The sequence below is a fragment of the Clinocottus analis genome, unplaced genomic scaffold, assembly GCF_023055335.1.
Source record: "Clinocottus analis isolate CAN_PGR_092001 unplaced genomic scaffold, fCliAna1.0.p SCAF_9, whole genome shotgun sequence".
In the NCBI taxonomy this organism is placed as follows: domain Eukaryota; kingdom Metazoa; phylum Chordata; class Actinopteri; order Perciformes; family Cottidae; genus Clinocottus; species Clinocottus analis.
Window position 1 is genome coordinate 2,607,654 of NW_027176251.1, and position 27,339 is coordinate 2,634,992.

The following is a 27,339-nucleotide window of genomic DNA, read 5'->3' on the forward strand; positions in this document are numbered from 1 at the left end:
GCTAAATAAGGAGGGTTGAAGGGAAGTGTTTACCTCCGACGTTGTACCCCATACAGGAGTTCTGGTCACAGTAGCCTGGCGGGCCAGCTGGCCCTGGGCCACCTGGATTCCCTGACCTTCCCGGTGTTCCCGTATTCCCAGGCCGGCCAGGTGGACCCTGGCTGCCTGTCCGTCCTTCACCTGGCAGGCCTGAGGGCGGAGAAAAAGCTTGTGTTGAAGATGGGCGAGCGCATTAAGCCAGTCATCAATACGCATTCATTAAAACAGCTCCCGCCAGTGTGACGCCTGGCGAGAGGGCATAAAGAAGAGAGGGAAGGAAAATAAACGGGAAAATGTGCCAGGCTACATCCTGTCGCTGTAATATCACCTCTTCAATCTTCTCTAAATCCCTTGCTCTCTCTGCCACTCTGACAACATGGCAGAAAATACATGATTGTCATTTCTGGATGATGGAGATAATAGTTAATGTCCTGAGGGCAGAAGCGGGAATAACACCGTTTTTAGCCAGAGGCTTCTGTTTTCTGTTTACACAAGAGAAAGCGCTCCATCAGGCCTCACTTCAGCAGTCGGCTGAAATATGAAATCAATATTTTTGAGGTGAGTTTCATTCGCCAAAAGCTAAAATTGTCATCCCACAAATATTCCAGAAAAAGCACTGCGAAGGAGACGGAGAACATTGCCCCGTGCATTTCTCTCTCTGAGAAGATTTCCCTTTTCATATATTGAAGTCTGGGAATTTCTTTCAGCAGTTATCTGATAAAAGAAAAGTTTCTGTGGAGTTTTGTCAGCTTGTTCTGTGAGTATTGATTGCGCAACAGTAAACAGTAAATCCCATCGCTGACATATATTTTCATAACACAAAAACCCCCAAACTTCTCACAGGAAATCAATACAGCAAATTATATTCACGCTCCAAAACGTCCGCTTGCTTTTCTCAGACAGCGGAACGCAGATCCACAACACATTGAATATTCGTGTGCCATGATATTGTTTCAATATCAGATTTTTTTTGGAGGGGCGGGGGGGCTTTTGGTTTACAGAGGGAACACCAGGGAAAACATTCTTCATATGGCAGCTCTAGCTTGTTTGCAGACTGAAAACAACACAAAGACATGTTCAGAATAGTGGTAAATAATCTCATTTTGAAGCAGCTGCAGCGCCTCCAAATTACAATTTGAGCAGCGAGACTAGAAAGAGTGGATTCAGTTGGTTTGTGGAGCTTGAACTCAGAACTGTTGCTCAGTATCTCACCTGGAGGTCCGGGTTGTCCTCGAGGTCCCTGACTTCCAACTCCTGGACTTCCTCTCTCTCCCTTCTCTCCCAAAGGACCTGGAAACACACAGTTACAACGAGATAACCACGAAACTCAAAACCACAACTTTCTTCGGCCCTTTTGAGTGTGTATGCAGCTCCATGTGCGTTTATCACTATGCATCATTATGCAACCATTGATTTTTTTCCAGGTACTAGTTTATACTTACTACTACATTTAAGAGGGAAATACTGCACTTTCACTCCACTACATTTATCTGATAGCTATCGTTACAGATTACAATATATGTATAATGAATATATAATGAATTCCTTATTTGCTTGTAGATTAGCTGATTTTCCTCCGAATCTTTCACGTGGTTTTATTTAAATAATAGTTTGAGGCCAACAGATGTAGAATAGTCTAATATTTTACAAAAGAAAATTAAATAAAAATGAATACAGATTATTTTTCTCTTCTTTCAAACCCTCATTTATTGTCTCTGGACCCCTCAGATTAATGTTATGTTGCTCAACTCCTAATTTGGAAACTACTATTTCCTAATTGTATATAAAGTAGCTTCACCTCAGCTACAACAGTGTTGTGTACCCACTACTGCATTGTATTAACAAGAGCCATTCAGTACATTTACTCTGATTTTTGTATTTAGGAAGGGTATGTCACCACTTTCTATCCCAACATCGGTACAACAGATTATTACATCTGTTAAAACGACCTAATGGATGCACTGTAATGTCAGGGAACCAAAGGAAGCTGATGATCTGCAGATTTCATTTGCTGCTTTTATGGCCACCTTCATCAGCTGCGTTGGTGAAGAGGAAGTAAGCACAGCGGGGATCTAGACAACATTTTCTTACATTACCGCAAATATAAAATATTCTCCACAATGGCGGCCCTCGTCCCGTAATATTTTCTCTCAATGGCCGCCAACCGACCCATATAGTCTCTACATTCAGACCAATGCTGTGCGTGGGCGATACGTATTTCATCTGTTTAGCCTGATCACAGCTTTGTTCCACCTTCTGGAATTAGCCTTACATGGCCCATCTGACTTAATAATAACGTGTCTGCTTTTCTTAAGCCTGCTATACATCTTTTATAATATTTGGCCTACTCTGGTTTCAGTTCAGCCTATAAAACAAGAAAGTATGCGTGTATGTGTGTGTGTGTGTGTGGCGGCTGCACATTGTAAATGTTATTGGGTAGAATCAAAAGGTCTGAACTTCTAAAGGGGAGGTAACCATGCTTGACATTTCCTGAGAGTCGCTCTCAGCTTTCCTAACCCTCCGTGTGTGCAGGCTCATTCGGTATGTGGGTCTTTCGTGTGGGTTGCATGATTTACTGATGAAGACTGAGCCTCATAAAAGCTGTTTCTCCACTAAAGACTAGTGGCAGGGGGATGACCTCATGGATGTCGGCGTTGTGCTGCCTTCTGTCCTGGACTGAACCCTGCAGAGCTCTGACCCCGGCTGTGAGCAGCCGAGCAGGCCAGACCACGAACAGCATCAGACGAGCAGACAAGTAGGAGCTCCAACTGTGATAAATGTTCTGCTCTTTTCACAGTAAAACCCCAAAATTCATCACTTTACATACTGTGACAAATTTAACTATTTCATAAACACACACTGGACACGCTTGTTGTAAAGAAACATGTATTACTTTATGACTGTTGAAACACATTTTATACTATGCAGCATATTTTTCTCCTTTCATTTTGCTTTTTGAAGACATTGAAGTATTAGTAGTTTATAATATTGTCAAGTCTAATCGTAATGATCTTGGTTTATTTGGTTTTCTGTTTTATTTTGAAGTCCTCGGCCTCTTGTGTCCTGTGTTTGACTTCCTGTCTTTGAGGTTTTCCCTCCTTCCCTTGATCCCCTCTGTTGGATTCATCTCAACACATAGACAGTGTGCTAGTGAACTATACTCCTATACTGCATGTAAATATAACTTTCCACATGTTATTTGTCATCTTATTTTCTAGTCGACCATCAGACTGTAACCGGCTCGCTGCAGTAAGAGCAGTCTAGTGATCACTCAAATGTTTCCTCCCTCTTTCTAACGCTTCTTTCTACAAACGATAGCGTGAAGCCAGTGATGATGGCTCGTGATCAGTCTGCATATTACTGAGAGATTAAGACATATTCGTATGGAAACTATCATGTGTATTTCTCCTTTATCTCTGCGATGCATCCTGTAAAATCCTCCGTTTCAGAGACACTTCCTCAGACATCTTCCTCTCTCGCTCTCACCTCTCTCTCCCGGTCGTCCGTTCTGGCCGCCGGCGCCCGGGAAGCCCGGCCTGCCGCTCGGCCCTTGCTCCCCCTGAGGCCCCGGGAGGCCTCTCCTGCCCGGCTCTCCGGGCGGTCCGGGCACCGTTCGCACCGACACCGCCGACTGGACGGGGATCTGGTTCAGGACGGAGTTATAGCGCGACAAGTGGTCTGCAGGAGGCGGAGACGCAGGACGGTTCAGAAATGATTCAGAATGAGCTTTTTGGCTCTTTAGAAAATGGGAAAAACTCCACTTATTAATATTTATCATGACGTTTTACCCAAGGTGAAAGCCAGTAGAGGTCAGAGGACACGTTTTACTTCATACTTGTGGTGTTATTGTGTAAATATTACTCACTCTGGATGAGCTGCTCACACACTTGCCGTGCGATGGCACGCACAGCGGCTTGGGACTGCACGTCACCCTGAAGAACAAACAAGGAGCGCTCATATCGGATATTATACAAAGGGTCAAGGTTCAAAGCTTTTTATTTTGTCATTTGTACTTAAACCAACAGTCCAGACACATTGGATTTTTTTTCGCAGGGCTCTGAGTTAGTTTTTTAAAGTAAAAACACACTATTATAGGAAGGAGAAAGAAAATAAACTATGAAGAAAACACTTTACATATATATAAAAACATGATACATACATATATATGAAAAACACTATACATACGGTGTAATGTGCAAAGGTTGTATTGTACAAGAAAGGTTGTATATTTGTTTTATGTATAAAATAACAGTAACAACCACAGTCACTTAAACACTCAGTGTTTAACACTTATGTGTCACCACCTTGATTTCACAGATGTCCCTTATATTTATATTTTGGCTCAAACAGAACAGCTTCTTTTATATTTATTTGAGTACTTTGTTTTTTGAATATTACATTTTGCTTTATAGTTGATTTCAAAATAGATTTTTCTTTAACTGTTCAATTGTAATTGATAGTTTTTTAATCCTAACCTCGAAGTTCAGGAGGGTCTATATTCAGTATTTTGGTACATTCTGCCATTTTGGGGAAGTAAAGTCAGTATGTTCATTTGATTTGACCAAACTTTTCAGTTCCCCGTCATTACCCCTTCAACATGATATTCAGTTGAAAAGATGTTGATTCTGAGTCGTTTAATTGGCACAAGACCTTTGTTGCTTTAGTTTAATGGAGTTTTAATGAATAAATGTTTGATTAAAGACACTCATCAAAAAGGTCTCACAGATAAACTGATGTTTATAATAAATAATGTGACTTATAACTGTGTCCATCACACAAATATATCAGGAAAAAACATTTACTTCCCCCCGTTCATAAATTAACTATTCAAATCCCTGTGAAATAGATTTTAGGATGCACACTAGGAGATACTAACACGATTATAACCAGCTATATTCAAACTGGGAAAACCTTACAAAATGCACAACAAAGAGGAGAGAAGATCCTGCCATGTTTTTCTTAAGTCTTTCATGTCGACTCGGACATAAATTGACCGCAGCGAGGTGCGAGCGTCCTGAAACAGTTTCATAAAATTGGGCCGAAACAGGAATTACAGGCTCAATTCAAGCTGCGTGTCTCTGAAGCCGTCGGCGGTGACGGTCCGGCTGCTGAAACGCAGACCCTGTAATCTGCACCGTGAACACTGATGTGATTTGCCACAAACAAACGAGACACAGTGAATGTGTACTGGAGGATAATTTGGTTTCTTCAAGGATCAGTGAGTCACAGTCTGAGTTTCACATCGGCAAACTAACATAACGTCCACTGTATAATGGAGCAGTGCGACGTCGTTTGCTCCAGACAGCGGTTGTCGTGTGTGTGAGTGGATTCACTTACTCGTTCTCCCTTATCACCTTTGGTACCAGCAGGACCCTGAAACGTACAAAACGCACAGAAGGAGGATAATCATTTACTGGGATGTGTACTCAGAAATAGTCTCTCAGCTCGATACATCTCTCTCCTTTGCTTTACGCCTCTTCATCTCACACACAAACACACACTTTTTTTCTGCTCTCACAGCTGGTGGTCGGACGAAATGCATTTAAATTTGTGTCCGGGAGCTTTGTGTCCGAAACACAACACACACACACGAGCCACAGAGCCTGTGTGCCCACAAACATTGTGCAACTCTTTGGCTGGAATGGGATTGTGTCTCGCTTCTGCCAACACTGTAAAACACACAGATGCATATCTGATCATAACAAACGCTCGCGCACACACAAAAAGCTGCCAAGCTCAAAAAAAGCCGGTCAATGCACATCACAGCGTAACGCACTGCGATCCGGAGGCAAATAAAAGTATTTCCTGGCCAAAAGCGCCATGTGCAGATATGATACATATCAGTTTGACGGCGTTACAGCTTTTGAATGAAAAGATGTTTGTCTTGGGGGGGAAACGTGTCCTTGACCGTCGACTGAATGTCTGAGTTGTTGAGTGAGTTGATGGATGGAGAAGCATGAGAAAGTGTGTGTGTGCACGCCTGACATGTCATCGAGTGTGCGCGCTGTATTGCAGATGATAGAAAAGCCCGCGCCAGCAGCGGACACGGCCGCTGACTTGGCGTGCCGGCCTCCGCAGTAAAAGTCTTCTTCTGGATGCTCCCGAGTCTTCCTGGACATGTAAATGTCTAACGTCTCATCGGCGGGACGTCGGGGAAACCAAATCAAACCGTGTGGGAGCCAAAGTGAGGATCTGATTGTGAAAGAGGAAAAGTAATATCTCTCATACAAATCTGATTTATTATACTATCAAAACTATCTATTGTTCGCCCTGTATGTGGAGAATCTGTTTAAAGTTCAGCGTCGAGGTTTTTTCACTCAAACGGTTTCAAATTCGTCTGCAGAGGGAAGTTATTTTATGATGACTTTTCTCATGCAAAGCTCCTCCGAGTGGACTAAACAATCTTAAGATGATTGTTGCTGAATGGCAAACATAACCGCACACCTCATACTTCAGTTAACACACATTGCACTGTGTTGTCGTCGACTGTTGGTCGTTGTTCGTCTCGTCTGACGTCTCATGTCTAATGTTGCACCTTCACCGCCCAAATAGACGGTTTCTGAGTCTGATGAGTTGGATTGCAAACCGAGTCGAGCAATACGGATCAAAACCCTCTCAGGTGGTTGAGACAATGGAAACCACAGAAACAGTCTTTGGTCTCGGTCAGACGCACACGCTCCGGACTCATTGCCGCACATTCAGGGCCTCGTCAATGTGATGCTGTTCATTACAGCGGGATATGAAACAGTCAATAAAAAAGTAAATCACATTTCATGACCAATCCAAATAGTCAAAGCTGGATTCTGTCACCGTTAAAGATTTTGACAACTTGGATCACTTTGCTAAAGACTGTGATACTAAGCCACAAATACGATATGATTTTGCTCTGCTCTGTATTATCACGTTTTATGAGTATCGATATCGACAGATAGAGCATAACACGTCCAGATGAATCACGTCCTTTCTTAACCCGAACAGTTTTAGATTTCACATGAGATGAACTGGAACGTGAAACCTTGAACTCGTGACGTCTTCCCACGCTGCATCTTTACAGCCGTACCTTGTCTTTTGATTGGTTTAACTCCGCTGGGCTTCAGTGGACGCGTCACAGCAGCAGGACACACACGTGTCCACCTTTAACCAAACTACTCGGCATAACTCCCACGTCTTCGGGTCAGTGACTCGGTGACAACGCAATGAAACCAAACGCGAGCACTTCCCTGCAGATTTTATACGGCTGCGATTCCAGATACACAAAAACACTTGTTTAAGTCAAAGGATAATATAATCTTGCAGCAGACACCCGGAAAAGGGATGCAGCGGGGGGAAAAAGACTGAATTAGCAATTTAATGTGGAGGTTTTGAAACTAAAAGCTTAAGATGTTCATGAGATTATTTCTCGGGAAAGCCAGATCAGATTTTCTTTTTTTTTGCCTCACTTTTTGTGCGTATACGTTCATATGGGGGTCCTACGTCTTAGAGATGAGGCAGATGTGATCTCTTACTGTGTGTGTGTGTGTGTGTGTGTGTGTGTCAGTGTGTGTGTCAAGGGGAGAGAGAGTTTCAGTAATTGATTTATCGCTCTGCCTCTCTGAGCCAAACTTTGCTTCTGGCCTGCAGAGATGACCCCAGGCTACAGATTGGCTGTCGCCGCCATCGCAGTATCATCTGTCTCTGTTCACATCACACAAAGTCTGGAAGCCAGCATCTTCTCTCCTGCGTCGCCTCTCCGATTGTCTCATTGTCTCAGCGTTCAGCTTTTCTGCTCCACATATCTGGAACAAGGTTCCTGAAAGCTGCCGGTCCCTCAGCTCCTTCAAATCCAGATGGAAGACTTTTCTGTTTGCTGCTTCCTTTAATTGAACCCGATTCAAGGATATCTCACGACTGCATTGTTTTTCTTAAACTGCACTGCAGTTTCTTTTTCTCGACTGTATTTCCCATTTTAGTATCAGAGATTTTTTTTCAAAATAAAAGCCTAGTTTTCACTCACAGGAAGTCCTTGATCTCCTTGCGACCCTGTTGCCCCACCAGGTCCTAGAGGTCCAGGTGCTCCTGGGGTCCCCTGAGAGAAAGACAGGCAGTAAAGAAAAGAGATGGTAGAGATAGAGACGGTAAAGGAAAGAGACAGTAAAGGAAAGAGACAGTAAAGGAAAGAGACGGTAAAGGAAAGAGACAGTAAAGGAAAGAGACAGACAGTAAAGGAAAGAGACAGACAGTAAAGGAAAGAGACAGTAAAGGAAAGAGACGGTAAAGGAAAGAGACAGTAAAGGAAAGAGACAGTAAAGGAAAGAGACAGTAAAGGAAAGAGACGGTAAAGGAAAGAGACGGTAAAGGAAAGAGACGGTAAAGGAAAGAGACGGTAAAGGAAAGAGACGGTAAAGGAAAGAGACAGTAAAGGAAAGAGACAGTAAAGGAAAGAGACGGTAAAGGAAAGAGACGGTAAAGGAAAGAGACAGTAAAGGAAAGAGACGGTAAAGGAAAGAGACGGTAAAGGAAAGAGACGGTAAAGGAAAGAGACGGTAAAGGAAAGAGACGGTAAAGGAAAGAGACGGTAAAGGAAAGAGACGGTAAAGGAAAGAGACAGTAAAGGAAAGAGACAGTAAAGGAAAGAGACAGACGGTAAAGGAAAGAGACAGTAAAGGAAAGGAAAGAGACAGACGGTAAAGGAAAGAGACGGTAAAGGAAAGAGACAGTAAAGGAAAGAGACAGTAAAGGAAAGAGACAGTAAAGGAAAGAGACAGACGGTAAAGGAAAGAGACAGTAAAGGAAAGGAAAGAGACAGACGGTAAAGGAAAGAGACGGTAAAGGAAAGAGACAGTAAAGGAAAGAGACAGTAAAGGAAAGAGACAGTAAAGGAAAGAGACAGACAGTAAGGAAAAGAGACGGTAAAGGAAAGAGACGGTAAAGGAAAAAGACGGTAAAGGAAAGAGACATTAAAGGAAAGAGACCGTAAAGGAAAGAGACAGACAGTAAAGGAAAGAGACAGACAGTAAAGGAAAGAGACAGACAGTAAAGGAAAGAGATGGTAGAGATAGATTGAGTAAAGGAAAGAGACGGTAAAGGAAAGAGACAGACAGTAAAGGAAAGAGACAGTAAAGGAAAGAGATGGTAAAAGAAAGAGACAGTAAAAGCTCAGTTAGGCCCATGTATCATGTGATCTGATGGACAAAATCCTGCTGAGAATAACAGAAAATGGAGACTTACAGCAGGTCCAGGAGGCCCTTGTCGTCCCTGTGGTCCATTATTACCCGGCAGACCCTGAGGGACGCAGAGCAAAACTCTCAGTTTATTAATTATTAGCTGCACTTTCAGTAAGACAGTTATTTTAACATCCAGGCTGCTGATGGCAACCAAACGCAGTCGCTGTTGCATCAGCTGATGTCTAAACTCCAGGTGTGCAAATAAATGCCTCCAATCAAACGTCTATATTTGGTTTTACTTGTAGACAGTTTGTAGAAAACACAGGTGCATTCTTCTACTGTTGCTTTTTCACAGTCTGTATTATAGTCTCCTCAAGGTGTTTAAAACCAGGTCCGCCATTTAATGTCTTCCCCATGACGCTGTGGTTTGAGGAATATGAAACTGGAGCTTTAACTTTAGAGGCACGTTCATACCAGCTGCATTACCATTCTGCCTTTGGTCTGGTTTCCTTAAGGTATGGCGTGTAATAACATGATATGTAATAGCATGATGATGGCTTTCATCTATCTCTGTATTTATAGGCCATTTAAACTGAACAAATTTAGTGTTATTAATACACATTTTCAGATTGTTCTGGAAAACAGCTTAACCTAAGGTTCAGTTAATCCTTTCATTTTTAGCTTGAACGCCTGAAGTCACTTTGTGGTCGTTCATTGAGGCTGATGCCCTTTCAACGTGTGAGATTCAGTCTAACCTGGGCGAGGTTAAACATAACAAACTCTGAATTTACCAACTAAAAACAAGCTTCTCTAAACAAAAAAACGCAGTTAAACACCCCCCCCCCCCCACCCTCTCTCTCCAGGCCTCCAGATCTCACAATGTCTCTCTAATTACTTTGAAATCGTTCCAAATTGATCAAACGCACATCTGGAACAAAGGGATTCATAATTTCATGAGAAAAAAAGGTGACAAAACGCTCCACTGGGAAGCAAAGAAACATCACACGAGGCGTTCGGAAGACAGTCGGCACGGCGTAACACACACTCACAATACTGGCTGTGAAATAATCCCAACATTCAACTTTTTCTATTGTTGATATAGAAACTCAGCTTCCTGTCTTCTATCGCTGAAGCTAATGTTTAATTTCAAGCTGCAACAGGTTCAAGGTGTTCACAACGGGCCGGCTCTTTCTGTGTTAACAAGGTTATTGTACTTAAAAGACTGAACTCCTGAGGTTTAGTAACACACAATAAGTACAATCTCGATGAGAACTGCACCGTCGGTGTTGCAGTGAGTCTTCGCCAGACTTCTTTTTGGCTTCTACGCACCTCACAAACAAAAAGCAGTGCAGTGTTTAAGCCCAGTGGACGCGTGCGATGCTGGTTGGTTTTAGTCAATAAAGAAAGCGCTAACTGCTTCCCCCCGTTCTGCTTTGGAGGAAACAGACGAGCACAAGCACTGTGAATGTATTTGTTTGAAAAAAAAAAGCTGCTTCATTGTTGTAATTTTTGTTCAGTACTTTCTACGTTGTTGTCAGAAGAATGGTGAAAACAAAAATGGCTGTTGCGTTGACGGCCTCTTGTGAAATGACTCCTGTCAGTGTTCACTGCGTCCCCTTCTGCTTTCCACTGAAAAAACAATATTCGGATATAATCTCATGCGTCGTGATGTATACAGACAACGCCTCGCTCCAGATGTGTACAAGCCGCAGTCAGGAAACCTGCAGTCATCACATCTTCAGAGATCTCCAGCGCGCCGCTGATTCAAACAGCAGAAGAAAAGTAATAACCCATGTCATGTTGGTGGTTGTTCACGGCAAACCAAAAACAGATCGTCAGTTGAAGGTCCAGTGTGTGTGTGATGAGGTGTCGTCTACAGCGGTGAGGATGCCGACTCCAACCGGCTGAATACTCTTTTCGTTCAATCTTCCCTTTTCCAAGGCCGTGGTAACGCCAGCAGCTGAGGCGACGCCGTGGTTTCTTTTCAAGACTTCCACCAGACGTCAGCAGCTGAACCGCGGCTTTGCACTCGTGTTGGAGAAGTACGGTGGCCTTCAGGTAACGTCAAAAAAAAAAAAAGCACACAAAGCTCTCTAGAGCGAGCGCCGCTCTGGGCTCCCGTAGAATCATGAAACCCTGCACCCTAAAGGACTCGTTCTGAGCAAATTCAAACACAACGATTATTAGTTCCAGGTGATTATACACTAAATTAAACATAGAGTAACCCTTCTTAATAACTGCACGGTATGAAGCATCCGTTAAGTATGCGTAAGCACTTCATTTATCATTTGTAAAGCAGCGTCCCACACTTTATAAATGATGGAGCCGCCATTTGTAAATGAAGTATTATAATGCTTCATAGCGTGTTACCGAGCCAGAGGACCAGAGAGATCCTCCATCATGCCGAAATATTACAGAGACACACACAAATAAACGGTAACACTTTATAATAAATGCACGCCATAAAGCATCGTATAATATTTCATTTACAAATGGCGACTCCATCATTTATAAAGTGCGGATCAACACTTTATAAATGATGGATAAATTAAGTGCTTACTCATACTTAACTAATGCTTCATAGCGTGCTCCCAAACATGGTTATGAATAACATTTGACATTTCTGCAAATAAATCACCCTGAATCCTAAACACTGGTCCCGCACTGCCTTGCTGAAAGGTTCATGAACTGTAAACCGATCTGGCAGGAACCTCAGTCAGCAGACGATTGTCCTGAAGGAAACGACATGACACGCCTGCAAACGCTGCTCTGAAGCTATCACTAAGGGTTTGAGTGTCTGGACCCGTCAGCCAGCAAAGAGACAGCAGATGGATTGTGTGTAGCGTCCTTCACCTCGGGAGAGACGCCAGGACTAAACTTTTCTGTTATCATGTTACGTGTTTGGATAAAAAGCTCGTCTTCCTGCCTGCCGACACATTTCGCTCTGGCTGCGTTACCGGTTTGGTATTTACAGCCCAGGTGGGTATTATGAGGCGTATTTCCTCTGCAAGCCACAGTTAGTGTGTTTTTACTTTAACCTTTTCTTCAACTGGGGAAAGACTTGTCTGGTTTCATGAAGAATGAAGGAACAGAAGATTTAGATACAGGAAACAGTACCACAGTGCAGGAAATACAAACACAACAGGAACAATGTTGTGCTTCTTGAACACTATGTATTTGTGATTGCTAGTAATTGTTTTATTCCAAAAGACTGAATTGAAAGAACATAAACCTCTATGTTGTCATGTTTTGCTTTGTCTGAATGTCTTTCCTCAAAACCATATCCAGTTGTCCTTTTCCATAACTTATAGCAAATCCTTTAACTGATGATGGTATCAGCAAAAATACTCAAGCGTCACCAATGATATTGTCTTTTTTATTATTATTCACATTACAGCTGCAACAGGATTGTGTTTTCATAACCCAATTAACTCAAAACTAACTAAAAATATGTGTATTATCTACACCGCTATGAAGTATAAAGTAGTAGATTTATGCATCACTATTAGGGGTGGGGGGGAAATCGATACAGTATAGTATCGCAATATTTTGCGCGGCGATATTGTATCTTTTATAAGATCAATTATAAACTTTTTGGTCCTCGAATAATGAAACGAATTGCATGTTGATTAATTTGAGATGAACAGACTGAAAACTGTATCTTCTTACATACAATAGCTGACAAAGTTTTCCTTTGGGGACAATTTGTGGCGGGCAAAAAAGGAAATATATCGCGATACTCAATACATCAATACATCAATACATCGCAGTATCGTGATAGTATCGAATCAGGACTCAAGTAGCGTGATAAAATCAAATCGTGGGATCTCTGGTGATTCCCACCCCTGATCACGCTACTACATTGTAAAGTCACCTGTGACAATAACAACAGATGGAGTGTGTTTGTGTTGCCTTACCCTCGCTCCTGGGGGACCGTCTCTACCAGGGGAGCCCGAGCCTCCAGGAACGCCCTGAACAAAACACAAACAAGCAGGTTACACAACACCGACTGTGGGGCTCTGGACATTTAGTGACAACACACGACGAAGAAAAGTGGCTTTAAACTGCAAACGTGAAGTTTTTAGTGAGAAATACATGTACGCTTTTTCTTTAGATGAGAACATTATAAGATAAGATAATCCTTTATTAGTCCCTCAGTGGGGAAATTACCGGATTACAGCAGCACTGCTCACAAGTAATACGATAAAAAGAATCAAGTAATATAAATAAACAGTAGAACGGTAGTAACACAGATTGAAAATGTAAATAATTAGCAGTAAAAAAGAATAATAAAATATACAGATGGACTAAAACAAATGTACAGATGGAATAAACAATTTGTATAAACCGTTTTTAAATATACTTAAAGAGAATATTGCACCAGGACATGAATCAAAGTGTTCATAGTGCTCAAGGATACTTCATATCCTGTCATTTTTTACAAGGCATTTCCTCTGCCAAACAAAAGGAATTACTTTAATTACATATACACAACCAAAGGTCAGGGTTTGCTGTCTGGCTCAACGCTGCTTTGACATCACTGTGCTCATAAAAGTGATTTGTGGAAGCAGCGGCCTCCGGGTGCAGCGCGGTCACTACATCATCGGGCCACCCTGCTGCTCCGTCCCCGCCACCATTTCCCCTTCATCCCGGTCTCCCTCCGCAGGTCAATGCACGCAGCGATTTCCCAAAAAGACAGTCATGGATTAAGTGTTCGGGTGATCTATCGCTGCACTTGGGTATTAGTGCAGGAGAGCTCATAAAACAGGAGAGTTAACACAGTAAAAGGTCCTACAAATTGCAGGCCGGGGTCGCGGAGGACAGGCCTGTTGTGATTAACGACGGGGACGTTGTTTAGATGTTGGCTGATGTACGTTCCCCCCAAGACGATTGCAATAATGTCTCTCCAGCACTTTCTGCCATACATCTACAAATGTGCACAAATAAACAGAGCAGGGGAGTAAGCTTGAAAAAGTCTGGAGACAAAAAATAATCTTCTTTTTTTTAAAGACTTGATGCAGAATTTACCGGAGACGAGTTAATATGCGCCGCAAACTCTATTCAGACCGCACTGATTTTTCACATAATGATGAATTGGGATGAATATGAACGATAAAGTATTCATTATTAACAGTTGACAATGTAAAACACTGCGAGATGTTGTAATAAAATAACTCGTAAGGTGTAGCAACGAGGCCAAAGGACTGAACGATCCGAATCCAAGTGATTCCTATTCAACACATGAGCCTCGGGATTGCTTTGCCGCACACGCACAGGCGCACACACACACACACACACACACACACACACACACACACACACACACACACAGCTGCGACTTTGTTGAAATTAAGTGTGAAACGGGGGTTAAGTGGGGTAACTACATACATCTGGGAAAGATCTAGAAGTGACCGAGTTTAAATAAATTCCACACAATCTATATTCCTCTCTGACAAAATTAAACAAAATTACATGATAACGCACTCATGCACACACACACACACACACACACACACACACACACACACACTGAATGAAAATGAGTGAGATGACAGAGATGGACACACACACACACACACCGACACAAACACACTTTCTCGGCGATTCATTGCAGCTGTATTTTTCACTGTCAAATTGAAACAGAGGCGGCGGCGACGCTGATGACAAGGTTACATTGTGTTTTCTGCAGCGAGAGAGAGAGAGAGAGAGAGAGAGAGAGAGAGAGAGAGAGACAGAGACATAGAGAGCGAGGAAGAAAGGGGGAGAGAGAGAGAGCTGAAGAGAGGCAGAAAGAGGGAAAGGGAAAGAAAGAGCGAGAGAGGTAATTGATGTTTTAGAGTTGTGATATTCTCTGTGGTCCCTCGTATATTACAACAGGGCCCTGGAAGCTACAATTCTCCCAACTGAGCACACACACACACACACACACACACACACACACACACACACACATCTCTGACAAAACACATTATTACTCGGAAACATAGTGCGGCACGGGGCCCTGCCAGCTTTTATTAATAGGACTATGCAGGCAGAGAGAGAGAGAGAGAGAGAGAGAGAGAGAGAGAGAGATAGTGCTGCATCAGAAAGTGTTGCAGTTCTCTGAGAGTTGGTTCTGAGTTGTTTTCTCCTCACGCATATTATTGCATGTTCCTCTGACTCGTAAACATCTGTGAAAATGAAACAGGTGTGGTGAAAAAAAAAATCCCCAAACTATAAATAAGACTTCCAATCAGCGCCTGACTTTGAGAGTCTCATCAACCAGCGAGTCTCTCAACAAAAGAAACAGAAACAAGACATTTCCTGAGTCTCAAGGACAGACATTAAAAATGGATAAAAAAACCCCAGAGAGAGCAAACTGGGATCACCGGGCGCATGACGATGAACGTCAGCGTGACAACAGATTGTCTTTACGGCCGCCGCCGTCATAAACACCTGTCCACGATTTTAGGTGTTTTATGGTATTGTCTTACAATGAAGACCCGATGAACACAGTTTCTTAGCAATTTAAGTGATGAATCAGCATTATTGCAGTGCAGAGCCACAAGTCTAAGACATTAAGATACCCTGCAGAGGATGATCACCATCCTGAAGTACAGTATGAAAGGAAATGTGTGTGTTCAGTTTATTGTGTACAGCCCAAAGTCACAAACACAACATTTTCCTCGGAGGGCTGTCCAATCTGTTCATAACATCCTCAGTGCCAGGACAGGAAAAACTCCCCAAATAAAGACAGTAAACCCCCTTTTAAAAGAGGGAAGAGACCTTCAGGAGAGCAGCAGAGGAGGATCCCTCTCCCCGGACGCACAGAAGCAACAGATGTCATGTGACCAGAAAGAGCAACACAACAGAGTCACAGCACATCACATGTTGTAATGAGTAGTATACAGACGGCACACGGGCCAAATAGCCACAGTCCATGTCAGAGGAAGAGGTAGAGAGGAAGACGAGCATCAGCAGGGCCATGGGCACCGAGGCGGGACCTCCAGACGGAGGACAGGGGCAGGGCCACACACACACTGTGTGTGTCTGTGTGTGTGTGTGTGTGTGCTCTGAAGGCAGATCGATGTATCAGTTGGACATGACTCGTGATCGCTTGATGGAAGCAGCGACTGTAACAAGCTGTGCTCCGGTGCGGAAAGGAAAATAATGGCGGTCCATGAAGGAGCTGTCTCTCCGAAAATCTAAACTTCTGCACCGTCAGCTCCTCGAGAAGAGCTCGACTGCGGCGAGATCTGCTTGTAATGAATTTTAAAATGAGTTCATCCGCTCGTTCTCCTAAATGTGTTAGCACGACACAGACCCGGTGCTGGAGAAGCTGTCCCAGAATGCATTGTGTAGAGGGAGTTAAAGAAAAAGTGCAATACATTTCTTTCAGTTGCAAAAAAAGTCAAGACCATCTAACACAAATTACAAGAAAGTACTCATCTTAGTGGCGCAACACCTGTTTTTGTACACTTGATTGAAACTCTGATGCACATTTTTATGGTAGAAATATGATGATAAGGAAGATAACGAAGATGGTCAAATTTATTGAGAAGAATTAGGAAGATTATCTGGCAGGAAGCCTTTTAATACATAGTAATATAAGGTTTATTCCACTTGTGCTGTTAAACTTAAAGACCCCCTCATGAGATATACTGCGAGATATATCCCCTATTAGCCCAGCATACTATATTACTATAATGGATATTAACAAAAACTGTTGCCTGAGTAAGCCCAATAATAGTAAACTGAATTGTGCTGTGTGTTATAATTTCCCTGTGAACCTCTTTTACATGATGACAATGTATTATGTTACCTTAATGATGCCTTTAATATTCAACCCAGCAGTCTAGTGGGAGTAAAGCAGCGCAGACTCAAACCCCCGAACCTCTGAAAGGCTCCACGCTCCCATGGTACACTCGCACAAATGATAAATGATTTCACCCAATTAGCTCGATTCAATCTATTTTCAGGTCTGTGTAGCAGTGTGTGTGTCTGTGTGTGTGTGTGTGTTACAAAACACAACTCCTGATAATGTATTGGAACGTCGAGCTTGGCGATCTTGTATAATTCCCGGCGCACTTCAACCTGAGCGGGTTCCCAATGAAGCAGAAGAACTCACAGCTGTGAGTGTGTGAAGGTGTACGCGGCGGCCCACACACACTGCCTGTAGCGGCGTTAGCGTTAGCGTTGCAATGTGGCAAGAAAGATAATCATTTTTACAATAATGTATTTAAAAAGAAAGGACACATTAATGACAGAACGTGTCAGTTGTTACTGGTCAGAGGGCCTTCACAGTGACTGGTGTCCTTCAGGGCTCCCAGTAAGACTCCGTTAAATGAACTCAGGATTACCTGATTGGTTCACTGCCCAATAATGGAGACGCCGTTAATGATTATTATCATGTCCATGATTCCATTACGCCGCTCTGTGTCTGTGTCAGTGTGCATGTGTGTGTCACAAAACACACACACACACACACACGCGCACAGGTTCATATCCCCTCATCTCACTCTGACTCTCCTGTTTTTTTTAACTCTTTCACAAAACTGCACAACAAATCCAAACTGTTGTTAAGTATAGTTAATGCAGACATTATGCTGCAGTATTACACGGCATGTAATGATGTTTATATCAGGCTTATATCATGGCCTTTTATTTTTAAGAAAACAAGAATAAACAGAAGTGTTGTCGACGCTGTGTATTAACGTCTGGGGCTTTATGGGTATCATTTAAAAAAACAACAACAGAGCCCAATTGCAGCACTTCATACTTGGTTTTGAATACCTGTGACTTTGTGGCGACTTTTTCAATTCTATAAAACAACATTTTCACATAGAAATACAACATTCCTGTGAAAACAGCCGACGCTGCACTCGCATGCTTCAACATTTCTACTCTTAAGGCTTTTTCATCGATTCCAAAATGAAAAAAAAGCCTTTGAAACAACAGTTACTTAGCTAATAATTTACAGAGATAAATACTCTTAAAATGAGATAACAAACATCTTTAAGTTACGGCTGGTCTAACATGTTAAGAAAAGAAGTTACAGGAATGCCTTTATAGGGCAACAAGTCTCATTTATGTGAGCCTGCAGGGCCGCTGAGCCTCACTTATAATGGATGTAGGACTCATTTGTATTCTCCACACATACAACCAGAGGAGAACAATTTATACACACACACACACACACACACACACACACACACACACTGCTGGGTTTGTGATAACCCAATGCTACTTAGCTCCTTTAGTCAAGAAAGAAACAGAAGGATAAATTGAAGAAGAGTTGCCCCTCGGGGTTTTACTTTGTGACGTTGGGAATCATATCAACAAACCCCAACACACACTTCACCTTTGTCTCTGACTTTAATGGCATTTCTTTTATTAAATGTTGTCTCACCATCTGTCCGGCTGGACCGATCTCTCCTCTGTCCCCCTTTCCTCCAGCAGCACCCTGTGAAGCAAACATGGTCGTTACATCTCAGCCGGACCGAAGGACCGAGGGGACAAAAAAACCCAACATCAGTTATCTTAATAAGATGCTGAGCCACCGCGAGTCCTCCACGAACAGCTTCAGCGTGTTTGGACAAGATCTGAGATTCAAAGCGTCCGTCAATGTTTGTCAGTTTATGGCAGCAAATGATTGACAGCTCCATACTAAGCCTTAATCTAATGGCACACATTGGGTGACCTTACTGGAGACCAGAGGGAGTGAAATGGCAAACAACACACGTGTCATACTTTAATGCTGCAAGGGTCACTGGCAATAACATACTAAATTCTTTTCTTTCCTCGTCATACTTTAACACATCCCATCAAAAAAAAGGTCATATTTAACTTGATTTGACGCATTCTGGTGAGTTGAAAAGTGGTTTACAGGTGCAATCTAAGTGCATTTGAGACGATACAACGAAATAAGATAATAATAATAAGCCATGTTGTGTTGGTTTACCTCCACAGAGTCACTGAGAGGGCGTTTGTTTTTACATATTTTCCAAATGATGGTGTATTTATAGCCTCAGAGACCTTTAGGCGATTGATAGAAAGTGCACTCGAGAGTTTTCAGATCAAAAAATGGAACGACACCCTGGATGTCTATCTACTATTGCAAGGTGGTACTACACCGATAATGTTTATTATCACTATTAGAGCCACGGATTTGAGTTCTGAGAGGATGATAGCTAAATTATCTTTACCGTATCTTAATGTTGAAATGATCAGGTAACTGTGGGAATGTCCAGGATGTGTTGTCATGCTGCATTTCGATATGCACACACCAAACTCACACAATGCAACGTCTTACCGGGGGTCCCTGGATAGAGAGGCCGCTGGGTCCCTGAGGACCAGGAGGTCCTGAGGGTCCAGGAGGGCCGAGCTCTCCCGCTGGCCCATGAGGTCCCTGTTCAAGAACAACACAATGGTTAAACTTTTACTGTCAACAGAGAAAAGTCCTTTAACCCGTTGAAAACTGTGGAAACCAACAGAGGCTCCAGACCTCCTTTTCCCTGTTTGAGTGTCTTTCACTGTGTTTGAGTCGTTGTTGGAACCCCAAATTAAGTCCAATACTTGTGTTTATTGTATGTATTTGTTCAGCAAAGTCTTGGGGAGAAAAAAAATCACTAATAAAAAGATATTTTGATTTTAACTATGAACTTCCAGCATGATATGAGCCATGAAAAATGCCTCCTGGAGCGGTCAATAAGAAACCTTTTTGGAAAGATTAGGACCTAAAAAAATCAGAATCTGCAACAACAATCTCAATTAAACGAAACCTCGGCCTGTCGTTCGGCTCAAAAATGGAAAGATTACGTATTTTATGCCAAAAGTTTGGATCTGAATGGGGCATGCTGGGACTTAAAAATGGGAGCGGGAGGATTTTCGGGCACGGTTTCCAAAAGGTTAAGTGCTCAGGAAAAATTCAAATGTGAAGATCTTTAATCCCATGATCAGTGAGCAGGCTCCCCTCCACAAGAGCATCGTGTGACGTGAACTCCTCCACGCCTCATCAGCTCATTCATATCACATATTCATGAAATGCACTTCAACCATCCTTCAGTAACAATGTGGAGCGCTTTAAAACAACCTCTAAGTTAGATTCAAGAGGAAAAATAAACACATATAAACATATTTGATGGACATGAAAAGGCGGGGAAAGGAACATGTGCTCTTTTCCTCAAAGGCTGCACCGACTCAACACGTCAAATATCCATCAAGTTAAGAACTACAAACTCTGCTCAACATCATTACTCTTTGCTTGGGGGGCTTTTGCTGCCATTGGCTGCTTCCATAATGAGACCTATGACAGGAAATAGATTTTTAGACCCCTTGTCCATCCATCTATAATCAGGTTGTGCCGGTGTGGCGGCTTATTATTTGATCCATGTGTCCGCGCTGCAGACAGACTTCCTGTAAATGGTGTCGGAGTCGAGGTATTCCTGCAAACCGTCCTCAGTCGCAGCGTGCGGCGCTTGTCGGCTCACGAGCAGGAGAAGCCAAAGTAATCTTCACTCTGGCTGCACTCATTGTGTTATTGTTCAACCTTACAGGAAGCGGCTTAATGTCGATCGTATCCATGCCAAACAATCAAAAATAAACTTTGGATCAGACATGAATTAATTCAGTGTGTGTGTGTGTGTGTGTGTGTGTGTTGGGGGAACAGACGGCTAACATGTCTCAGTGCTTGTGCTACAACAAGGAAAGTATCCAGATTGATTTGCGAGAGTGAATAAGGATGAATTCATGGAGGGTCTGTTCTCATCCAGCAGAATAATCCCACTATTCAAACACGCTTGGCTGTCGCTGCAGAGGTACAAACACTGCTGAGCTAAGACAAGTGAGATCTGGCAGGCGTGTGTATGTACGTATGTGGAGGATGTGTGTGCCAGCAGGACCGAATGCTGCGTCACACTCCAAAACTAACACATTTACACACATCAGACACAACACATGTGGGCTGTGTGAAGACCTGCATTGGTTTGACTTTGTCCTCGTTTCAGTTTTGGGATGTGCTAAGTGTTGAGTTCTGGGTGGGCATGTCGAGCACTGGATACGCCGTCATCCAACGTTGTCGACGTGCGACACACGGTTGAGATAAACAAGCTTATTGTGTTGATTGACAGCGCTGCGGGTCTACAGGCAGTAGTGGCAAAAACCTCGGCTGCTTCTTTCAAAAATAAAAAATGGAAGGCATTAAAACATGTCTTCTGAAAATCTCAGATTGAATTACAAATATAGGAATTGGCTATTGATATTGAGAAATGTCCAACAGCATCAGGCCTCGTACCGCCACAGCTGGATGCTTTGCAGGAGTTTGGAACAGATCGCCAGAGCAAAACTGTAGCAGATGCAAAGTCCAGAATAAATCATGCATTAATAGTTCAAGACGGGATTTTCTTGGAACTGTTTCTATTAAGCTCAGGGAAGTAACAGAGCCGATAACAGCCTCCAATCTGGTAGCTCGAAAAACTCTTTCCTGTTCGTAGGATGGCGGGGTTTAAAAGACCCTTTTGTTTCTGAGTCGGGGGCAATACTTACTCACCACAAACCTTTTTTTCCTTTTATTATCTAATCGGCAACGGGGGCGGTTTGGACCAGCATGTTGAGATTATGAGTATAATGTATAATAAGCGAGTCTCATGGCTACAGTGTTGTGGACTCCAGGCGAGGTGTAATCGCTTCCAGACTCCGCCTTTTTTTGCCTCAAGTTAAAAGTGATTGAAGTGATAAAATGTGAAATCATTGAGGTCCTTTAACGTCAGACCAGCCCGTTCCTATGAGGGTGCTTCTTCTTCCCCAGTTAAGAGCCGATTGAGACAAACTGCCTGCTGAGAGTCGTCTGAAACTAAGAGCATCTTACGAACCGTCACTCCTGGCTCTCCTCGGTCTCCTCTGGCTCCCCTTATGCCTGGACCGCCCTGAAACACAGGCCAAACACACACACACACACACACACACACACAAGTCAGTGTCTTCAATTCATGCGCCTATAGATGGAGAGAGCAATGGAGAAGACGTGCGTCTGCAAAAACACGTCTCCCTCCGTTCTCCCTTTTTAAACATGCAAATTGGAATTCATTTCAGAAGTTGTCATGAAAGTGGCGCCGGCGCACAGCTCTTTGATATGAATGTATCAGGACATTGACGGACCGCGGCCGGCGCTGATCTGTGCAGGGAGCGGCCCCTCGGGGCTTCTGCACTCCATCACGCTGCATCCATGAGTCAGTCTGGAGCTGTAAACCTCGGGCTGACCCCAATAGCCGAAAGGTTCATCTGGGGACAAACCCACATCTGCTAATCATTGATTCCTTCTGGGATACTTCCTCTTCCTGTGTTTGCTATAATAAACCTCCCCTGGGAACGAGGAGGGGGGGGGGACAGGAGGCATGTTTACAAGAAGGGCGAGAGATATGAGAGGAGACACACAGATCGGGTTAAACCCACCAAACTGTTGACCCCAGACTTAAGTTTGATGGTTTGCTTCAGCACTCAGGAGCCGTGAGCTTATCCCCCATCAGGACCCGTCACCAGTGGAGGGTGCTGGGAAAAAGATTGTTTACAGCCAGCATGGAGAGGACGAAGGACCGTTATCAATAAATATATAGACTACATATGCTAATTTAATCTGTTGTGTGTATATATTTGACATATTTTGCACATTTTATATACTGTTTACATTACATTTTATTTAATTTCCTTAATACACTGCAGTTATTTGTATTCATTGTGTATAAATATTTTATATATATATATTTTTTATTATTTTATTATTTATTTTGTGTGTTTAGTTTATTCCATTTGGTGTCTGTGAAGTGTGTGCAGCTGCTACTATGACAACAAATTTCCCCTTATGGATTAATAAAGTATATATCTATCTATCTAAAATTGAAAGAACTTTAAAAAGGTTTTTAAAAAATCCTTTAAACAATGCTTTGGCATCAAATAGACAGAGTTAAACTACATTTCAGGAACAGAACAGCACTGCTTTTGATTCATGTTACAAGAAAAAAATAGAAAAAAATTAATGATTGTTTTCATCAATTCCGCAATTTGTCTCTGCAAATTGTTTCTCGTGCGTTTCTCAAAACAACTTGAGCTCGTGACTTGTTGTCGGCGGTCGGGCAAACACGCAGAGAAAACGGAAATTAGCTCCAAACGGCAGCAATGCGACTAATTGTGTTTGGATTTTTTTTTTTCACGGGCCTCTAATGGTGATAGAAGGAAAAAAAAGTACACCGCTATTAGCATTTAACTTTAATTTGATGCCAAAGGCAGATTTACATTTTTCTTTTTTCGTTGACTAGGATCTCGAGCAGCGTGGGCACAATGCAACCCGGCAAACAGAGACGCCGGCACAGCGAGTCTTGTTTCCCTTAATGTCAGATTGATTGTGAAGTGACGTTCGGTATCGAGCCGAGTCCGCGCCAAGGCAGCCGGCAAAGATTGCAATTCAGTCGAGGCAATCAATTTAATTTTCAAACGCGACTCAAAGATTAACAAAAACTGAAGAGGTCTGCTGCTGTGCGACACAGAAACATGCACGCGAGTGACAGTGAACACAAAAATGAAGACACACTGTGTCCTGGATGGTGATATAAGCAGATTTCTGCTGGAGCCATGATGCAGATTCAATGCAGTATATTCAATGTAGATTATATGCTTTCAGCTCCAATAATCTATATGATCAGATAGCAACAAGTCTCTTAATCGTGTTTTTATTAGGGCCGGGCAAAGTTGAAAAGAATTAACTGATTAATCGCATGATTTTTCTGCGATTAATCGCATTTTGCGCCAAATTCAATACCAAAGTAAAAACTAGTGTATTGCACACTTTTATGTTAAAGTCATGTTACCAGAACAATACAACAGCACGCTGCAGCAACAGCAAGTTAACATGCATGCATATAATTCTTTGTTTTCCTTCTTATTCGCCTTCCAGTTGCCTCCTCATGGCAGCATTGTGTGTGTTTGGATGCTGCATCAGGTATCCCAGTGGATCCAGGTATTTATTTGGCTTTCGTCCAGCGTGTTGGTTCATCAGAGGGAGCAAAGCTTCAGCAGCACAAACACAAATGATGCTACTAAAAGTCTCTTTTTTTATAGTCTGCTAGGATCTTGAAAGTGTGGCTCCCTGTATGAAGCTTGTGTTCCACGGGGGATACGATACATTTATTGTGTTACAACCATTACATTGTGTTAACAAGGGGAATGGCGATGCCTCCAAACCCCACTGACTAAATGGTGCAGTTTTAGCAGCAAAGTGCCTATGATTTCACTATTAAATCATTCATCTCCGTCAATACGCTGCAGTTAAAATGTGATTTAAGAAGCCCATTCGATGGCAGCGAGAGAGACAGACAGAGAGACAGACGCAGGCATTAAGAAAGAGGCTTAAAGAGAAAGTTTTTTAAAAAAGCCTCGGGCGTGTGGATGAAATGACGGTGGAAGAGAAAACAGAGAAAAGAAGAAGCCGAGAGACAATAAAGAGATGAAAGCTTTACAGTACAGCTATTGATCCGGGTCGAACGGAGAGTGAGAGGGAAAAGATATTGAAGCGACACAAGTCAGTGCTCAGCATGACGTGGAGAAATGTGGAGGAAACAGAGAAAACTCTTCACTTTTTAAAACCTTAAATAGGTTTTTTTCCCCCTCTGATCACATGTTTTAAAGACGAGGCGAGATCAAAGCTCAACTAGCGGCAGTTTAAATGCAATGCTTGAACCAACGTCACTTGCATTGGAAATAAAAGGAATATTTGTGGGCACATTGTTCACAGCTTCTCTGACATAATTGCTCGTGTATGTTTTTCCGGTATAAAGACAGTGAAACGTTAACGAGACAAAAAACAAAAAGCGGTGCGAAGCCGGAAGGGAGGGCTCGTGGCCCGTGGACGTAACCCTACATAAGAGTAAGTGGATGTGGCTCGTCGGACAGGGATGACAATTGGGGGGGATTGTAATCGGCTGTGATGAATGGAATCAACATATAATTACTTTCACAAACCGCACTGGTGTTGATGCACAAACCCTCCCACGCCTTCGTTACCCCCCCGAGGGTGGAGACAGAGACAAAGGGAGACAACGAAAGAGATAGAAGACACCGGTGTGGGGTAAAGAAGAGAGAAGGGGAATGGAAAATGCAGAGTGGAAGACAGATAGAAAAGAGAAAAAGGAGAATGTAGAGAAACGTCTCGGGCCGTAAATGAGCTCATTTACTCGCTCTCATCTCTCAGCCTCTATCAGGGCTCACCTGCGTGAGAGGAATATAAGCTGCTCGCCAAGCTCATCCCTTCTCTCTCGCTCTCACACAATGCCACTCTAATGAAAACGCCAAAAGATGTGTATTAAAGTACAATATAGAAATCAGTGGCCAGGACACTGAAGGGGGATAATACATACGTTGTGTATACACTGATACATGCACTTGGTCTTTTTGATATGAGCGGTCTTTGTGGTGGCGGTTGGTCACGTAGATATTCGTCGAATGTCTATCATCAACAATCAGCGTTCATATTTTGAGATTGTGTGAATAAATTGGGTTTTTATGTGGTTTTACATTTGCAGATCGGCTTACAACAAATTCCCCCCTGAGGGAAGAAGATTGAACCGAGCTGGATTACACAAAAATGATTTGCTTTTTTTTTCTTCATCCACGCGGCTGTTTGACTCACGACCAGTGTTGACCGTACAAACACTTAAACACTATGTTTTTAATGAGAGTCTAGACAGTCAAAGTGAATAACTGATGCATTAATTCTCTGGATGAGAAAACGTGTTAGTGAATGCATTGAGGCGTCCCTCCCGTGAATAACAGGATATAAAAGAGATAAAGCAGCCCCACACCAGGAATAGAGCACAAAATATCATCATGATACTAAAGTGAGCCAAATAAGTTATTAAATGAGAAAATAAATGACAGAATAATAGAGCAAGTGGGTACTTGCTAGGGGTGGGAATCACCAGAGGTCCCACAATTTGATTTTATCACGATACTGCGATACATTGAGTATCGCGATACATTGAGTATTGCGATATATTCCTTTTTTTTCCACCACAAATTGTCCCCAAAGGAAAACGTTGTCAGCTATTCTATCTAAGAAGATAACGTTTTCAGTCTGTTTACCTCCCATCAATCAAAATGCAATTGATTTTATCATTCCAGGACCAAAAAGTGTATAATTGATATCATAAAAGATCGCGACTCGTCTTCGCGATACTATGCTGTATTGATTTTTGCCCCCCAGCCTCTAGTACTTACAGGGGGTCCGGACGGTCCTGCAGGTCCTTTGCTGTCCTGGGAGCAGGTACAGGCATGAGGCATGGAGGGGCACTGCTCCTCAACTCTCTGAAAACACACAATACATGCACTGAGTGTACAATGTGTGTATTCATTGAGTACAACATTGAGCGTCAAAAAAAAGCTAAAAAAATATTGCGTTCATGGATCCAATCAGATTTAAAGAGGGATATCTAATGAAGGGAGGACTCAGTGCAGCTGAATGGAGTGTTAACTGATAATTGTTGCTATTGTATACACTATGTGTGTGTGTGTGTGTGTCAAGACGATATTGGTCACTGTGCATTTCTATCAGATACATTAAATCACACACCTGACCACAGGCACTAATAGTGGCTGCATTTCATTGCCAGAGCTCAACGCCATTCATTTATATTCTAAGTAATTTGGCTTGAATTCTAGTTTCCTCATCAATAATCCCTCAAATCATCTGGAATATCAGGAGGCATAACCTGCTGCACCCTCGGAGAGGAGCGGCGTTTTAAAGTGTGTGAGAGAGAGAACATGCATGTGGTGCATTTCTTACCAACGCCGGCAGCTCGCAGCACTTATCTCTGCTGGCCCAGGACGTGCTGCAGATGATGTCAAACATCTGGAGCTGGAACTGTACACACACACACACACACGCACACACACACATTGATACACTTACACTCACACAAACTAATTCCAATTATACTGCAAACTAAATATTATCAGTAACATTAAACACATGCAGAAGTCAAACAGAGGCAACGTTGCACATGTCATATTCACCGCGGTATTTTGTAATGATGTGGTTCGGTGGTGTTTCTGTGTCGATAAGAAAACAGAAGAGAGGCGGCTCAGCTGCTCTAATGACCAGCTGAGCCGCGCTGGGAGACGTGTGAAGTCTGGC

The 27,339-nt window shown here is 42.7% G+C and overlaps 1 protein-coding gene across 4 annotated transcripts in view; it reads right to left on the reverse strand.

Annotated features, from left to right (window-relative positions):
- col14a1a (collagen, type XIV, alpha 1a) overlaps positions 1–27,339 on the reverse strand; it is a 124,474-nt gene that overhangs the window by 6,306 nt on the left and 90,829 nt on the right. For all 4 annotated transcript variants that reach the window (XM_068569298.1, XM_068569296.1, XM_068569297.1 and 1 more), the window contains exons 35-47: positions 26,989–27,066; positions 26,424–26,510; positions 22,031–22,084; positions 19,474–19,569; positions 18,571–18,624; positions 13,100–13,153; positions 9,247–9,300; positions 8,033–8,104; positions 5,377–5,412; positions 3,905–3,971; positions 3,526–3,717; positions 1,252–1,329; positions 34–189 (exon numbers count right to left, since the gene is read on the reverse strand). In XM_068569298.1, coding sequence (XP_068425399.1) covers positions 34–189; positions 1,252–1,329; positions 3,526–3,717; positions 3,905–3,971; positions 5,377–5,412; positions 8,033–8,104; positions 9,247–9,300; positions 13,100–13,153; positions 18,571–18,624; positions 19,474–19,569; positions 22,031–22,084; positions 26,424–26,510; positions 26,989–27,066 — 1,078 coding nt within the window. The remainder of the gene's footprint in view (positions 1–33; positions 190–1,251; positions 1,330–3,525; positions 3,718–3,904; positions 3,972–5,376; positions 5,413–8,032; positions 8,105–9,246; positions 9,301–13,099; positions 13,154–18,570; positions 18,625–19,473; positions 19,570–22,030; positions 22,085–26,423; positions 26,511–26,988; positions 27,067–27,339) is intronic.